The sequence below is a fragment of the Megalopta genalis genome, chromosome 7, assembly GCF_051020955.1.
Source record: "Megalopta genalis isolate 19385.01 chromosome 7, iyMegGena1_principal, whole genome shotgun sequence".
Lineage (NCBI taxonomy): Eukaryota > Metazoa > Arthropoda > Insecta > Hymenoptera > Halictidae > Megalopta > Megalopta genalis.
In genome coordinates this window covers 4340845-4359856 of record NC_135019.1, presented here as the reverse complement: position 1 = coordinate 4359856, position 19012 = coordinate 4340845, and the positions used below count along the sequence as shown (strand labels likewise).

Genomic DNA, 19012 nt, shown 5'->3' with positions numbered 1-19012 from the left:
TATTATTCTTAGTATTCTCATTATTCTTATTATTCTTATTATACTTATTATACTTATTATTCTTAGTATTCTTATTATTCTTATTATTCTTATTTTTCTTATTATTCTTATTATACTCTTATTATTGACTGCCATTTTTTGTAAAGACCAGCATTGTTACGCAATGAAAAGTAGAATTGCTTCTCCTTAATTGTTAAAAAACAGGAGACAAATAGTATCAGCCTTTCTTCAATAATTTTAACACATTAAAAAGCAGTTTATCATCGTTCCGAATTTTTGTTAATCTTCCAGCTGTTTTAAACAAAGATATCAGCCAGATGCGACGTATGTAGAACGGCGAAATCGAGAGAGAGAGAGAGAGAGAGAGAGAGAGAGAGAGAGAAAATGAGCAAGGAAGCAAATTAATTTATTCGACGGTATTACCTACGACATTTCAATCACGGAACATTTCACACGGCGCAAATATATTTTCCCAGCGTGTGCTCAAGATCGAAAATACATAGAACAGTAAAAACCTCCGTGACACGGCGAACGTACATGTGTTCCCGTGGCACGGGAATCTCAAATAATCCACGTTAGCCGATTTTAGTCACGCGTGTACCTTGATTGAAACTATTCACATCACGAACTATGAAATTTCATAAGCACCATAAATCAATCCGGCAGGGGTGCCGGTTTCGAATCGACGTTCCCGTTCCGGGGACCGTTTTCGACGAAGTATGAATTTCGACGAATTAAATAAGACGTCGCTTATAAAATCTATAAAATCGATGCCGCCGCGGCGAACGGAACTGATGTCTCTTCGCGATGTTTCATTACATGTGCTCGACATGTGTGTTTAACATGTTTGTTTAACACGCACAGAGAGCGCAGAGTAGATAACTAAAAATAACTAAATAGTAAAATGCAGTTCGCAACTGCATCGCAATTTAGTTACGGGAAAAATATAAGACGCGAATACGAAAATGAAATATAATAAAAATTAGGTTTACAGTGTTGATAATTGCTGTGCGTTTTACAAGATAATGTACGTCACAGAAGCAATAATGTCGAAAATTAACAATTTTTAAATATAATTTGAACACTCTAGAACATCGTTTCCTTCATTAAAACTCGACATTCATTTTTACAATATTTTGGTATCGAAACGTTTTATCGTCTAATCGTTGTATTATTTAGATACATTATCACTTAGCAGAGAACTTGAATGAAATATTTTTAGATAGTAGAATATTTTAATATTATTGATATTATAAAAATAAAAGGCTCCACTGTGTATCGAGTTAATTCTCTATCTTAATCACTTTTACGAAAAAAATTACGCCATTTTGACCGAGTGTGACATGGGAGGATTAACCCAAAATATAACCTACACTTCTTCATGACGAGTGTACAGCAATTTCTCCCGGAAATGCCGAATTTCGGGTTGCTGTGAATTTCCCTGTGCTAGTCCTACGCCTATGTAATTTATTGCTACGTCGATGCTAAGAGTCGTTGAGTCACGTGTCCTCAGAATTGCCTTCGAATCGTGTCACATTTCCTCCGAATTGCCTTCGAATGGTGTCATGTGGCCTCCGAATTGCCTTCGAATCGTGTCACGTGGTCTCCGAATTGCCTTCGAACCGAGGAAAAAAATTAGAAATAAAAAAGTTAAGTCGTCGTCTTTATTCTAGCATTACTAGATTACCTCCGAACATTTCCGGAAGAAATTACTGTACTCGCCAGAGACAATTCTCAGAGACAAGAACCGATAATTCTCGCTACCGCAACGGCGAGAACGTGAAACTCCACGTTTGCGTCGAATCTGACGCATTCGACGGTGGTGCGTCGTCCAAAAAAGAAAGAAGGAAAAGAAAAGAGAACGGACAAGAGAAAGACATAGAGAAAGAGAGATAACGGGAGGAGGAGGAGGAGGAGAGGACGAGGTCGGAAAAAGTTGGACGCTCATGTGATGCCCTCGGAGACATTAATAAGCGGTTTACCGGGATAAAAATACGAACCGCTCGCGGAGACGGTGGAAGGAGAACGTTTCCACGACAACCCGTTTCATTTATCGCGATCTCGAAATCGAAGCCCACTCGAGAATCTTGGAGAGTCCCTGGGTAGCAGGCGAGCACACGACTTTGTCCCAACCTTATCCACCTCTGGCCAACCTCGCCAGGCGCACACCGGGGCCAACCTATCCCACCGACAATTAGTTCGCGCGCTCGGCATTGAGTGCACTTAGTGAAAAGTAAGCAAACTTCTCCTCCCACTCCGCCCTCCCGTCCCCCCTCCGGCCGCGCTCCCTTTCATTTTCATCCGATACCGGAATGGTTTCTACCGACAGCGCGATAACTCTGCCGTTTAGTTCATCGATGGCTTATTTCAAGGGCTACCGAGATATTCAACGTTCCTCTCCTTCTCTTCATCTTTTTTCTCCCCCGCCCCCCTCACCCGACTTTCGCCTTTTCTACCGGCACCCTGTCTCTTACCCTCTTTCTCGCTCTCTCGCTCTTTCTCTCGCTCGCTTTTTCACTCGCTCTCTTTTTCTCTCGATTTCTCTTTCTCTCGTTCTCTTTTTCACTCGCTCTTTTTCTCTCACTCTATTTTTTACTCGCTCTCTATATATCTCTCGCTCTCTTACTCTCGATTTTTCTTTCTCTCGCTCTCTTTTTCACTCGCCCTTTTTCTCTCACTCTATTTTTCACTCGCTCTCTTTTTCAGTCGCTCTCTTTCTCTCGCTTTTTCACTCTCTCTCTCTCTCTTTCTCTCTTCCTCTCGCTCTCTTTCCCTCTTCCCCTCTCTTCATCACACTCTCTCTCTCTCACGCTCTCGTGCTCTTTTTCTCTCTTCCTCTCGCTCTCTTTCTCTCTTCCCTTCTCTTCATCGCTCTCTCTCTCTCTCTTTCACGCTTTCGTGCTCTTTCTCTCTCTGTCTCTCTGTCTCTCTCTCTGTCTCTCTGTCTCTCTCTGCCACTCTCTCTCTCTCTCTCTCTCTCTCTCTCTCTCTCTCTCTCTCTCTCTCTATTCCCGCGATTTCATCGATCGAGAATCGCGCCCCGTTTTATACAGGGTGTACCGTGTGTCGCGCAGCACGTACGAGTTCTTTAGAAATCCGGGGACAATGGGGCTCGCGATACCGCCGACTGGAATTCGTTGTTTTCGAGGAAGGTAACTGCGACCGGGGTTTTCAGCTGTCGTGAAATTAACAGAGTCGCCGGGACCCTAGAGGTTAATTTATTATCGCGTCCGATGGCGATTGTCGCGTCGTTAATAGCGATGGCTGCTCGATATACTCTCGCCCGTTCCACCGAACTATTCAATCGTGCTCGAGTTTCGAATTACTTCCGATCGGTGCGCGGCAAATTTGGTTTTTTCCCGCGTTCCAATTACCGCTCGGGGATCCTCGGAGATTCTCGTGCGCCGAACACGAGGGGGAACCAGGAAGCTTCGCTTTTTTTCCCTGTCGCTATCCGGTGTTCAGAAACTTTCGTTCGCCGGCGAAAGTATGCTTTCGACTTTTGCGGTTTTCCTTTTTTTTTGTTTTCGCGTTTGTGAAGCGACAAAGTGCACAGATGCACTTTGAATCCGTATATCTATATTTATATGATTAAATTTTAATTATATTCTGAATATAATTAAATTATATATATAATTATATTATTATATAATTTATATTATATAATATTATATATTATATTATTTATTATATAATTATACATATAATTAAATTATGTAGGGTTATATAGATTATATAATTGGATAGGTCATACATGGTATCCCAAAATTATGCTACTTCCGCGAAATGAGGGGATCCTGAGATCATTTGAAGCAACTTTTTCCTTTACAAAAATTTTCTCCGACGCATCGTTAACGAGTTATTAACGTAAAACAGTGGCCAATGGGAGACCGAGATTAGCTGTCGCGCGGCGGCCGAGCCAACGACCGGTCGAAGCCCAGTTCCGCTGATTGGCTCGGCTGCCTAACGCTAGGCAAGCTCGACCTTGATTGGCCGATGTTTTTCGTTAATAACTCGTAAACAAAGCGGCGGATTGCATTTTCGCAAAGGAAAAAGTTGTTCCATATAACCTCAGGGACTCTTCATTTCGCAGAAATACTATATATACCTATACTATATATACCCTATATATACCTATATATACCTGTACAGTTATATAGGTTATATAGTTATATAGATTATATATGTAGATTATATAGATTATATAGATTATATAATTATATAGATTATATAGTTATATAAATTATATATAGTTATATAAATTATATATAGTTATATAGATTATATAGTTATATAGGTTATATAGTTATTATTATTACATATAGCATTATTACGTATAGTTATATAAATAACGCAAATATTATACAGAATTTTACGTACAGTTAATTTGAAATTATCTGATCGCTGCTAACAACGCAACAATTTGAAACCACTAAAAGTCAATAGAACGAACCCCGAGAAATCAGATACGACTCGAAGCACCGCGAACATCCGCAAACCGTGTATCCCTTTCGATTTCGCTCGAGGTATCACCGCGGATTCTGTAAAGCTCGCAATCTATTAATCAGCCTCGAAGATCCCGCGACGTTTATCCAGCCGGGTAATCGCGGCAGCATCACGTAAACGGAATTTAAGGTCAGCAGCGAAATTATCTGGATAATTATAATCGTTTGAACTTCTGCACGTAGGAACCGCAATATCTTGGCGATGTCCTAGAGGCAGCTAACACGCCGGTGGATCGTAAGGGGGTTGATAACTATCGAGCACCGGCAAGCAGGGTGACACTCCGCTCAAGTTGTTAGGGGAGTAGATTGATGAAGCTGAACCAACGAGCATTCACATGGCCGCCTCGACCCTCTCTGTGCCTCCACTCTTTCGGAAATGATATTCTTCGGCGTTCGGTTTCCGCTTCCCACCTGCTCGCCGACGATAAGGACAAAGATCCCGTTCGTACAAAGATTCCGGTGCTGACGCGCGTCTTCCTTTTTCATCGCTGGTCCCCGGCCAGGCCGGCCGCGGTAATTAATGAGTTCGAGGTCTCCCCTGATGACGACAGGAAAAACTGCTTAGGTGGTATCTAGCCGCGAGTACTGACAGCGAATGAAAAAGTATGCGTCGGGAGGGGGTGACAGTTAACGGGCGAAACTTTCGTTAGTTGGGAACACGGTCCACTGATAAAACGAAGACAAGATTTTGCTGGTCCGACCCGGCTACGGTTCTTGCTATTTTATATGCATACCTCGGCAACTTTTCCGAACTTTCGTTATTGAAAACCGGGCTGGGTTTCAATTTAACATTTTTCCCCCTTTTTTTTCTAACGACCCGGACGCTCGGAGCCGACCGAAACGCTACCGAGTACTTTTAATCGTTCCAAAACGAATTGTTTCTTCCCGCAAATTCGCCGATGCCACCAAAGAACCTTGAAATCTGCGCTTGAATCGATTTTAGTTGCGGTACGCGAACGAACGAATTTTACGATATTATTTTTGTACATTCATTGATTACGATTAGAGCGTGAATCTTTATGAAAAATTCTATTTTCTTTTGTACGCCATTTTATAGGAATTATAATTAAACGAAAGCTTTCTTTGTCGACTGAAGGGATGCTCAATATACAGGGTGTCCCAAAACTGTCTCGCAATTCGAAAGTGGCGGGTTCCTCGGGTCATTTAAAGTAACTTTTTCCTTTACAAAAATTTTCTCCGAGGCACCGTTAACGAGTTATCAACGAAAAACAGTGACCAATGAGAGGCGAGCTCGGTTGGCTCGAGGCGACCGAGCCAATGAGCGGAACTGGGCTTCGCACGCTGGTTGACTGGACCGCCTCGCGTCAGTCGTACTCGATTCTTATTGGTCACTGTTTTTCGTTAATAACTCGTTAACGGTGCCTCGGAGAAAAATTTTGTAAAGGAAGAAGTTGCTTCAAATGATCCGAGGAACCCGCCATTTCCGGATTACGAGACATTTTCGGAACACCCTGTAGAAAGAAAATAAAGATGATATTAGAACTTCTTTTTTTATTTATTAAGCTATGAAACCTCGTACAGGGTTATTAGCAATGTATTTTGTAATATATTATTAGAAAATTACTGTTACATATACAATATGTTGTACGATATTATTACATATTACTTTGGATACATGACAGCTGTAATATTAGAACTTATCGAATTCTACGTTTTCTTGCATTCTAAAAATCTGCATATGCTATATCTCAGTGCATAAAAATCCACGGCCTAGTTACGATAATAAACATTGTTTTCCAGCTCTAATATTAATTACACCAGTGTAATTAATATAGTTATAAATGTGTACAATATCGTTTCTGACTCATCAAAAGGAAACAAATCCGCCTCGTTCGCTTCTTGAAACGGTTATCGAATTTTTAAGCATTTAAAAATATTCCTTCCATTCCCGCCTCGCTATCTTGAAATAATTAATAAGATGAACATATCTCTTTGACATTAGTTGTCCGTCCATCAAACGGAATTAAGGATCCATCGGACGCACAAATGCGTCCTATTTCCGTGATCGGTTGCGTTTACATGCAGAATTACTGTAATTTGATCGAACGAAATATCAGTTAGATCCCAGTTAGAGAATTCCGTGTACCTAATACCATCAGCCTCATAATTACAGACTATTAATGTTGAACAGAATTGATTTAACGTATATATACGGTTGCTGCTAACGAAATTAAACCCGTAATTCGATTAAGACAACTGACAGAGTATTAGCGTGCAGGTTGATTTACTAATTCCGCATTCCGTCTGAACTCGCGTTTATACTACGTTCTGGAAAAACTATAACGAGACATGTTGTCGTACTATACGTCACATTCGCGTTTATCGTTCGACTATACACACGCTAGGTGGACGAAACAACTTGATCACTTTCATTGTTTCCAGTCTTGTCTCTGTTATTTTTCATCGATGTTCCGTGTTTGAAATGTAACTACAGATTTCTAGCGTTGCCAAGTTATTTTTAGGTTCAAGATCTATTTAATGAAGTATTTATAATAACGAGATCTCCGCACGATCTTGAACGTAAACTTTAGACATCGATTGAAATGCCAACGAAAATGCCAAATTTTGGGTTGCCGTGATGCTTCCCTGTGCTAGTCCTACGCCTATGTTATTTATTGATGGCGCGCGACGCGAATTCTCGAATGTCAACGCAGTTGGAATCGAAACATGCAGATCTGAGAATACTAATTTTTTGCCACTGTTCGAAGGCAATTCGGAGGCCACACATGATTCGACAGAGATTGGTCACATATCTTGTCGCTAAGTGATTACAGGATTCGCTAATAAATAGAAATCTATGAAGGAAATAGAGTAATTTCTCCCGGAAATGCCAAATTTCGGGTTGCTGTGAATTTCCATGTGTCGTATGACCATGCTAAAGGTCGACGGAGTCTGACAAGCGTGTAAATTCACGGGAATTTCTGGAAGACAACACAAAATGGTCAGTTTGGGTCTCCAGATTGCCTTTGAATCGTGTCATGTGGACTCTGAATTGTCTTCGAGTTGTGTCATGGTGTCTCCGAAATTCTTTAGAATAGTGGCACGTGGCCTCCGAATTGCCTTCGAATCGTGTCCTGCGACTGAATTGCCTCCGAATCGGGTCACATGGTCTCCGAATTGCCTTCGAATTGCTTTCGAATCGTGTCATGTGACCGAATTGCCCTCGAATCCGGTCACATGGCCTCCGAATTGTCTCCGAACTGCCTTCGAATTGCCTTTGAATTGTTTCATGTGGCCATCTAATTGCCTTCCAATTGCCTCTGTATTATGTCATGTAGCCATCGAATTGCCTTCGAATTGCCTCCGAATTGCCTTAGAATTGCCTTCGAATTGTCTCCGAATTGTCTCCGAATTGCCTTCGAATTGCTTCCGAATTATGTCATGTGGCCACCGAATTGCCTTCGAATTGCTTCCGAATTATGTCATGTGGCCACCGAATTGCCTTCGAATTGTCTCCGAATTGCCTCCGAATTGCCTCTGAATTACCTCCGAATTGCCTCCGAATCGTGTCACGTGGCCCCCGAATTGCCTTCGCATCGTTCACGTGGCCCCCAAATTTCCCGAATCAATTTCCCGAATAAATCCCGTCTTAGTATTCAAAAATCTACCAATTTCAATTCCGACCCCCGAACATTTCCATCAAAAATTACTATACTTTATTCCGATTCGAAATCATCGACGATCTCGACCGAGCGGCCGAGCCTAAATAAACGAGCCTGTAACGGATAAACAAAACCGGCGCGACGTCGAAATAAACGATCGCGGATCGTAAGGTATAAAAAGTAAGAGCCGCAGAGAGGGGCGCGGGGTGGCGCCGCGGCGGTGCAGCGCCGCCGGACGCGGGTGTCGCAGACGCGCGATTTGAATCATCGACTTCGCGCGAACGTTTCCATTCTGACGTTGATCGCGCTCTGTACCGACCGGCCGGCAATAAATCCAGACTAGCTCTTTATCCTATCTGGGCTTTGTCGTTGGCGGGCGCGAAGCTCCGCGCCATTGTCGCGGCCGGCTGACTGACCAAAGAGGAAGGGAGGAGAGAGGCTGTCGGCCGGACAGCTCTCCCGATGGAACTTGAATTAAATTTCGAGATTTATCGCGTCAATAACCGTGCATTAATTTACGATTTTTAGCGGTGCAAACGTAAATCTACGGCGCCGCGCGCCCCGCCGTCCCCCCCGGCGGCCGCGCGGCCCGCCCTGGCCGGCACCCATCGGGGACCGATTGTTTCGTTCGTCGCGTACGAAGAGGTTCTCTCCCCCCCACCCCCGCGCGGGGAGTACAAACGAGAAGAGGGAACAAAAAAGAACGAGGAAACGCGGAGCGCGGAAAGGGGGGGAGACGAAGGAGGGTTGGCCGCGGATTGGCGGCGAAGGGGGAGGATGAAACGCGGCAATGAGAACGTAGAGCCGAGGGTTCGCGCGGCTATATCGTATGCGGAAGAGACCGGGGGTGGGAGACTTGAAGTGTGGGCAACGACATATGCGACTGGCGTGCTCTACATCTAACTTATATTGACTATTACTCATGTTCGTATACTGTGTGACATTCGCCGGCGCGTTCCACTGAAAAGTCGCGGGAAACAATGCGCCCGCGATTCGGAAACCGTCGCCGTAATACCTGAAAGGAATGCCCGACGCGCAGCCGCCACGCTGTTTTCAAATTTCGATCGGATATTTCGCAGGATCCGACGCGACGGTTTTTCTTTCTTTTTTTTTCTCTTTTTTCGAAACCGGCGACAACTGAGCCGTTTATTTTGAAAGTGGCATAAGTCGCTTTACCGTGATGAAAAGTGGTGATTTTTTAATGTTTATACGAAATTGTTTATACTGAGAGAAATATCAGTATCCCGAGATAACAAATACAAGTAAATCTTCTCGAAAATTAGCGTCCATAGTTTTAAACGTGTTAAAACGCAAATCCTTAGATATATCGACTTAAAAACAAAGTGACTTATGCCACTTTCAAAATAAACGGCTCGTTGTTCGGTAAATTATTCTTACGATTTTGTTTAGGTTCGATCGCGTTCGATCGCATAATATCGTTAAATGTGACACCTTTTTTCCCGGCGAACGATGCGCCGTTTTATCTTGACGCGTGTTACGTGAATTCGTGTAGTAATATTTAAAAAGATAAGAAATAAATGAATTTCTAGAGAAAATAAATTATTATTACTTATTACTTATATTATTATTATTATTATTATTACTTATTTTCTAGAGGAGATAAATAAATAATATTTAATTCGTCGGCGGACTATCGAAGCTTCTGCACTTTTATTTTGTAATGTTATTTACCAATTTTTTAAATAGAATTTTTAATGTACTTGTTTGATGCGCGTGTTAAAATTTAAATTAAGGTTCAGAAACTATCTAAATCGAACAACGATATTTATAATCTGCGAAATGGACCAGTACCTTGCCGTTCAAGTATTAATATATTAATTTTACCGTCAAATAATTTCACATCACTTTTCTATAGCTATAATATTTAAAAAGATAAGAAATAAATGAATTTCTACAGAAAATCAATTATTATTACCTATTACTCATATTATTATTATTATTGTTATTACTTATTTTCTAAAGGAAATAAATAAATAATATTTAATTCGTCGGCGGACTATCGAAGCTTCTGCATTTTTATTTTGTAATGTTATTTAGCAATTTTTTTAAATAGAATTTTTAATGTACTTGTTTGATGCGCGTGTTAAAATTTAAATTAAGGTTCAGAAACTATCTAAATCGAACGACGATATTTATAGTCCGAGCGTTCGAGCGTTAATATATTAATTTAACCGTTAAATAATTTCACAGCACTTTTCTATAGCGTCGTCAATATGAAATGTTTCGGCTGCAAAAAGATCACCGTACCCGTAATACGCGAAACGTTTAACCCGATTTAACTCGCCGGGGTTAAAAGACCCGGGCGAAGAATATATCCCGCGACGCGGCCGAATGAAATTGTAAAAAGGAGTAGTAAATATTGAGAACTAAGGAGCAGAGAAAAACTGGCAAGAGGAGAAGGTCGTAAAGGGTGGGTCGCGCCGAAAGGGCAGAGAATGTAAGCGAGATTACGCGATTCGGAGCGCAATAGAGAGCGCCGCCAGTTTCTTGGCCTCGGATATATCTCGCCTCTCTTCTACATTGTCCGGCTTTGTCTGCTGCGTGATTTGCACGGCGCAGTATTTCCCTTATTAAACTAATTTGAACCGTGCAAATACGTCGTCGGCAACCAATAACATCTGATGGCAGGATTACTTTGTAATATCTTGTAAACGACTACGGATTTTCATCGTATTATTAGCGCTGCTTATTGTTATCGAAATAGTTAAATTGAAATCGTTTGACAGTGCTTGAAATGACTCTTAAAAAATTATTTTTTTAAGAAAATGTTTTATATTTTAAAGATATAAATGTTTTTATATTTTTAAAGAAATGTTTTAAAATTGATTTCTAAAGCAAAATCTCTGTAAGAAAAGACAATTCTTGATTCAAATAATAAATTTGTCAATAATATTATAGCAAAATACAATTTGCAATGGTAATACAACGTTGCCATTTCGTATAAAGCAGCTCGATAACTTAAAAACTGAAACTATAATATATAATAAAATAATATACAGAGCGTCCCAAAATTATGGTACTTCCGGGAAATTAGAGATTACCGAGGTGATTCGAAGCAACTTTTTCCTTTGCGAAAATTTTCTCCGACGCATCGTTAACGAGTTATCAACGAAAAACAGTGACCAATGAGAGGCGAGCTCGGCTAGCGCGCGGCGGCCGAGCCAATGAGCGCACGGAGCTCGGTTCCGCTCATTGGCCCGACCGTCTAGCGCCAGGCGAGCTCGCCCCTCATTGGTCATAGTTTTTCCTCAATAACTCGTAAACGACGCCTCGGAGAAAATTTTCGTAAAGGAAAAAGTTACTTCGAATCACCTCAGGAACTCCTCATATTCTGGATATACCTCTCTGGATATAATATTGGGACACTCTGTATAATAGAGCACTAAAACACTGTTCACAATTTAGGAGAATATTTACAATCTCTACTGCACAATAATATGTATCTGTTCAACTAAAAATTCGCGACGCGTTGCTCGAGCAACGTTTAACGAACAATCTCAATCGTCATTTTTCCCGAAAATAAGCCGAAATGAATCTAAAATAATAAATAATAAATAATAATAAATAAAATACAATTAAAAATAATATATCAATAAATAATAATATATAATATAAAATAATAGTAATAATATATAATAATAAATAATATAATTAAAAATAACAATAATAAATAATCTAAAGACGGTGATATTATCCAGAAAAAAACGTAACGCCCAAGCGTTAATTTATTTATTATTTATTTTTTCGTTCGCGCGCGCGACCGCCGACTTTCGGGACACCCCGTGCAGATCGGACTGCGTATATCGACGCGTCCCAAATTCTTTCGCGCAAAAGCGAATAGCTGAGCATTATCTATAAAAGATATTCTGAACACCGATATGTTCTTGTAGTGGTTGTGTCTGGCGGGGTGGTGCATAGCGCACATTCCCATAAAAACTAGACCTCCCGGGATCCCGTGCACGCGGTCGAAGAAAATTCAGACGACCACGGCGGCGGCGGCGGCGGCAGTGGCGGCGGCATTGGCGGCGGAACGGCAGGAACCGGGACAAGGAATTAAACAGACCCATAACCTGGAATTTTATTCGAACCGCATGCCAGACTTCATCGGCCGAAAGAATACTTTATTTAAGCTGAAAAGAACGAGCCGGGGCAAACCGGGCTACACCCCGTGCCCCCCCCCCCTCCCCTCTCCCCGGAGTATTCCTAATTTCGCCGGCTAGGCACTGCTGGAATCTTAATTATGAGGAAGAATTTGAAGGCAACTCACCCACCCGTCCCCCCCTCTTCCCGCCCCTCTGCCGCTTCGCCGCACCCCACGGCAACCGGACTACCAACTTGCTCTCTACAATGTTGTCGGCAGTTTTCGTGGGAATACAAATGCTTCGAAATTCGTCCGCGGCCGGGATAAATTGAGCTCTTCGCCGGGGTGTTATTAAATCGTAATGACGGGACAAAGGGAAATTTCACTTGAGAGACAGAAGACGGGAACGCGCCGTGCGCTGGGATATTTGCTAAATACATTATGCACCGAATAAACTGATTGTCGGCATTAAAATGTCGAGCACCGGCGACGACGGCGGCGGATTTGTTAAGTTAACAATGTTGGGCCGACAGCGAGATTGATCGCTGTCGGATTTCGAATTTGAAGAAATTCTTGTTTTGTGGGTGAGAGAAAGACGACGCGAGTAAATTCTTTCTTTCTTTTTTTAAATGCGCGATTTTTAAACGCGCGCGCGCGCACGAAGCTCGTTGTAAACTGAAGCAAACAGTACGATAGAGCCTCTCTTATATACGAACGTTTATTTTTGTAATATCCTGACACCAAAATGTATTCTTCTCTAAACGCTTCGTTCGAGATTTTTACTCGGTGATAATGTATCGAAATAATACAGTGATTAAATAATAGAATATTTGGTATTATTGTGAAGGATTATAAAAGATTATTATAAAAATAAAGGTTCGGATAAGGGAGTCTCTATTTTATTGTGATATACTTTTAAAGGAAAAATTCAGACTCGGCTGATTACATTAAATTACATTAAATATTATACTGATATTATTATACTAATTACTAATTACTATATTATTATTACATTAAATTAGATTAAATATTATACTGATATTACTATACTAATTACTAATTACTATATTATTATTACATTAAATTACATTAAATATTATACTGATATTATTATCCTAATTACTAATTACTATATTATTATACTGATTGCATTAAATATTATATATAAATTATATTATTTTTTTAATATATATTTTTTTTATTATACATATATGTCATATATTATTTTATTATATATATTATATATATTTATAATATATAATTTATAATATATATTATACGCAACTATATATAAAATAATAATAAAATAACACTGCTGTTAAATTCAAGCAGCATCGATTCAAGCAGCGAATTCAATTGAAACAGTTAACGATACTAAATGATAATTAATAATATCGAGCATGTGTCCTGATGTTGGTCCATTTTTCTGTTGCAGGGATTGTAGAGTCGTCAGAGATCCACAAACGCTCAAATCCAAAGGATATGGGTTTGTTTCTTTTGTCAAAAAAGTGGTAAGTTACAAACAAAAAAACACAATGTTACATTAGAACCTGATACTTCATTCATAACCTGTACAAACGAGCAACGTAATTAATTGATTAATCGCTACTTAATTATTACGCGCTGAGCGCGCTCAGAATTCAACGGGAACGCGTTAAATATGTAATCTCGCTCGATCGGCCGAAATTCTATTCCGCGTTTTAAAACTGTTCGCCAAACAAAGATTCTCCGCACTATGGAAAGTAAATTACTTGCACATATAATCCCTAAACCGATCGCGGCGTTCGCGGTTTCATTAACTAAATTCCGAAACGAGGGTGCGCGACACGATAAAACAGCGGAGTCACGATTAACCGAACAACATCATTTAACACTCGCACAATCGAACCCATCAGAATGATGAATTTCGTATAATGTGTTCCATGGATAGCGACGAAAACGATTCAACCGTGTTTCGTCCCGAGAAGTCAATTTTTTCTTGACAATTCCGAGCAAGAATTTTACAATACGAACGATAATAACAACGCTGCACTGTGGAACCTTGCTTATCCGAGATGTTAGAATAGTTACTTGCATTTATTTATGGGGTATACTTGCTAAATATTATTATTGATTTGCACAATGAATCGGTTTTATTATTTCGTTAGATTTCATTATATTTTATATTATAAAATAATTTAAATTTGCATTATGTTTTATATTATAAAATGATAGAGATTTTCATTATGTTTTATATTATAAAATAATAAAGATTTCCATTCTATTTTATAATATAAAATGACAGAAATTTTCATTATATTTTATATTATAAAATATAATGGAAATCATTATTATTTTATATATAATTATATATAATTATATATTATTTTATATATAAAATGACAGAAATTTTCATTATATTTTATATTATAAAATATAATGGAAATCTTTATTATTTTATAATATAAAATATAATGAAAATTTCTGTCATTTTATATTATAAAATATAATGGAAATCTTTATTATTTTATAATATAAAATGACAGAGATTTTCATTATATTTTACATTATACAATGACAGAGATTTTCGTTCTATTTTACGTTATAAAATGATATATTTTTTCATCATATTTTATATTGTAAAATCTTAGAAAATTGCATTATATTTTGTATATTATAAAATGCCAGAAAACTTCATTACATTTTATCTTCCATTCATCATTGTTCCTACATTTTAATGCATTCCTTTCCTTTTGTCCGTATTTCTTTCTCTCTCCACCCAATTCCCTTTCGTTTCGCCTTCGCTATCTTCGCACAACTTAATTTCTACCCTTGTTAAGACTAACGAGTTTTATCGTCCGCGCACAATAAACAGCGTTAATCACAGTTCGTCCAAAAGTACTCGGATAACAGAGAATTCTGATCATCGAGGCTCCGCCGTGGTTCCGAAGTTCGGCGTGCGAGGATGTTTCGAAAAATTTCTTTGAAATTGAAGTGGCCCCTTTCGGGGAAGATATCCGACGCCGCGCGCGGCTGCCTCTGGGAAATTTCGTGGATGCTTTCCGAACCTGCCCCTCCGGTTGCAAGTTCGCTGATTAAATAAGGAAGGAGCCGCCGCGCGCCGCTTCGCGCCACGATTTTTCGGGGACGGGACTCCCGGCGTCCCGGACTTTCGCCGTGTCCCGCCAAAATCTGCAGCGTAAATCACGGCGGCCAAGTTGGATGTACGGCTGCGAGAGCAAAAGAAGGCTTTTCCCCGCTTATGGCGAGGTTATTCGTCGGGGTGACTGGCCCGGAGGTACAGACCCTCTCTCTCTCTCTCTCTCTCTCTCTCTCTCTCTCTCTCTCTCTCCCGCCGGTTTCCCCTCTGTTTTAACGTTCTATCGATCTGGACCACCGCCGGCACCTGTCTCACACCCACGGTATTACTATTGCCGAAGTATAAATTTTCCGGGTGTCTCCGTTAACCTCGAAGAACACGCGAAAATTTCACCGGCGTCCCGCGTCCCCTCCCGCAACCCGGCGCGCAGCTATATCCCTCGGATACATGGTACCTAAATCGGGCTTCTGATCACCCGAACCCCAACACCCCCGTCCCTCCACCCCCTCCCCTTTTAAGATGTACGAGGAAACGCGAATTCCCGGGATTCTCGCTTTCCCTCGACCTCGACCCTGTTTTCCGCGATCCCGCAATAAACGAGCACGCCCTCCCTCCACTCCCCCCCCTGCGAACCATCCGAATTAACGGCGAGACAAAAGTGCTCCGAAACCGAATGTTTCGAACCGCTTGGCGGGCATCGTTCTTCTTCAACGAACGAGACGCGTTCTTCCCGGAAGAACGCTGTTTCGCGGAACACGCGAAAACAACGGCGAAACTTATTTTTTTGTAATTAAGGCCGAGTCGTTGGTTCGAACGAAACGTGTGACCAGAGATTTACGAGCCGGTCTCGACCTTGGAGATCGTCGCCGAAGTTGATCTTTCTCCGAAGCGGGATTAGTTCGCGGAAGGTCAAGTTTAAGACATTTTTGCTGGGGTAGAACTTGGTCGCCCTTCTCTCTCTCCCTCTCTCTCTCACTTGCTCTTTCTCTCTCTTGGTCTTTTTCTCTCTTGATCTTTCTCTCTCTTGGTCTTTCTCGTTCGCCCTCTTCCTCTCTTTCAATTTTTCTCCTTTTCTCTTGCTCTCTCTATTTCTCTCTTTTTCTCTTGTTCTCTTGTTCTCTTGCTCTCTCTCTCTCTCTCTATTTCTCTCTTTTTCTCTTGTTCTCTTGTTCTCTTGCTCTTTCTCTCTCTCTCTCTATTTCTCTCTTTTTCTGTTGCTCCCTCTCTCTATTTCTCTCTTTTTCTCTTGTTCTCTTGCTCTCTCTCTATTTCTCTCTTTTTCTCTTGTTCTCTTGCCCTCTTGCTCTCTCTCTCTCTCTCTATTTCTCTCTTTTTCTGTTGCTCTCTCTCTCTCTATTTCTCTCTTGTTCTCTTGCTCTCTCTCTCTCTCTCTCTCTCTATTTCTCTCTTTTTCTCTTGTTCTCTTGCTCTCTCTATTTCTCCCTTTTTCTCTTGTTCTCTTGCTCTCTCTCTTCCTCTCTTTTTCTCTTGCTCTCTCTGTTTCTGTCTCTTTTTCTCTTGCTCTCTCTATTTCTTTCTCTTTTTCACTTGCTCTCTCTATTTCTTTCTCTTTTTCTCTTGCTCTCTCTATTTCTTTCTCTTTTTCTCTTGCTCTCTCTATTTCTTTCTCTTTTTCTCTTGCTCTCTCTATTTCTCTCTTTCCTCTCTCTCTCTTTTTCTCTTTCTCTCTTTCCTCTCTCTCTCTCTCTCTCTCTCTGTCTATTTCTGTATTTTTCTTTTTCTTTCTCTTTCTCTCTCTCCCTCTCTCTCTTCATTTTCCTCGACTCTGTAACGCCTCAATTTCAATCTAAAAAAGGTTTCGTGTATCTTGATTTAACCCTTAACGATCCAATGCCGCCATACACGCGGCAGAAATCAATAAAACCGTAAAATCTGGCAGGTAACATTGGAAGAATAGACACGATTGTTTAAAAAGTGAAAAAATTTCTCTTCGTCTGAAAAACAGTCTGGACTTGGCAGTGTGTGAACTGGAAATAAATAGTTTTGGTCCCCTAAGGGTTAATATCGATTTTATCTCGATTTTATCACGATTTTATATCGATTTAATCTCGATTTTATCTGAATTTTATCCCGATTTAATCTCGATTTTATCGAAAGTTGTACAATTTCGTCGCCCCGGCTGGCAAAAATGTAGTCGAAAACGAAAACCGTTCGAAGAACAGAAATTTGTTCGACTCGGAACAATCGCTACGTAGATTTTTCAACGTGCACGTGTATTTAACGTTAATTTCAGAATCGCCGGCACGTCTGTCTAAATGGTTTTTATTATTCCAAAGTTGCGTAGCCGGCGGAGAACTGTACGGCCGAAGCGCGAACTTCGTAAAATCGTTTCAGTTTGAATTTTTAGCCGGAAAACCGTCGAAAAGTTGAAATTCATGAAATTGAATTTTTACGGAGCGAGTAGCGTTTCAACAAAGTGCGCGAAATAAATATATATCAAAAGGAAACTAGCCGCGGGAGTTCTGAAAGCCCTTGCCGTCTCATTGATTACATATTCGCAGCGAGAACCCATTTCATCTTTCTCGAAACCGTGGAAGGTAGACATTTTATAAAGCGCCGGTAAATGAGAAGCGAACGTTTCACAAAATTTCCGTCGGCCGAAAACTGTTACGCGCCGCACCTTTCTCTGGCGCGAGAACGACGGAAGTCTCCCTAATCGACGCGCAGATTGCGCACAAAAATTCTCGACGATCGGCAATAAATGAAAAAGATCGGCAATAAAAACGAACCGCGAGGCTTCGATGTACAGGGTGTCCCTAAAAGATATGTACAAGCAACTGATTCCTTCAAGAAAAACATGAAAAAAATATTGAATAATTTTTCTTTATTTATTAAGTAAGTTCCAAACAAAAAGAGGTTGTTCTACATTTTTTCATGTCTTTTTTTATGAGGAATAGTGCTCGATTGTACACGAGGTTCAGGGACACACTGTGTTACGACAAAAATTACAATAACACCTATTTAAAGATCAGAGTATTATTGTTACTTTTAGAAACTAATAGAAAACAGTAGCTTTTAGTATTGCGTAAATATAGTGTGAACGAAAAACCTCGCACATTATGTGGCAAAATTTGAAAAGTCAGTGGTGGCACTGGAAATTCGATTCTACGCGAGCCACCCCCAAAAATATTATAATAACACCTATTTGAAAATTAGAATCTCATTGTTACTTTTATAATGTAATATAAAACAGCTGCTTCCAGTCCTCTATGAATTTAGTGACGATGAAAAGCGCCATACATTATACAGGGAATTTTGGAAAGCCAGTGGATGACACTTGAAACGCGATTCTCCGCGAACCTCCCCCCAAAATATTACAATAACACCTATTTAAAAATCAGAATTTTATTATTACTTTCGTAAAGTAATATAAAATAATAAAATAGCTACTTCCAGTCCTCCACGAATCTAGTGACGATGAAAAGCCCCATACATTATACAGGGAATTTTGGAAAGCCAGTGGATGACACTCGAAACGCGATTCTGCGCGAACCTCCCCCCAAAAATATTACAATAACACTTATTTAAAAATCAGAATCTTATCTTTACATTTATAACGTAATATAAAACAATAAAATAGCTGCTTCCAGTCCTCTATGAATTTAGTGACGATGAAAAGCCCCATACATTATACAGGGAATTTTGAAAAGCCAGCGAATGACACTCGAAACGCGATTCTCCG

At 40.3% G+C, this 19012-nt stretch overlaps 1 protein-coding gene across 6 annotated transcripts in view; it reads left to right on the top strand.

Moving 5' to 3' along the window:
• The window catches only part of LOC117229142 (nucleolysin TIAR), a 1163347-nt gene that overhangs the window by 1021497 nt on the left and 122838 nt on the right, over nucleotides 1-19012 (top strand). For all 6 annotated transcript variants that reach the window (XM_076523711.1, XM_076523710.1, XM_033485364.2 and 3 more), the window contains one exon: nucleotides 13666-13741. In XM_076523711.1, coding sequence (XP_076379826.1) covers nucleotides 13666-13741 — 76 coding nt within the window. The remainder of the gene's footprint in view (nucleotides 1-13665; nucleotides 13742-19012) is intronic.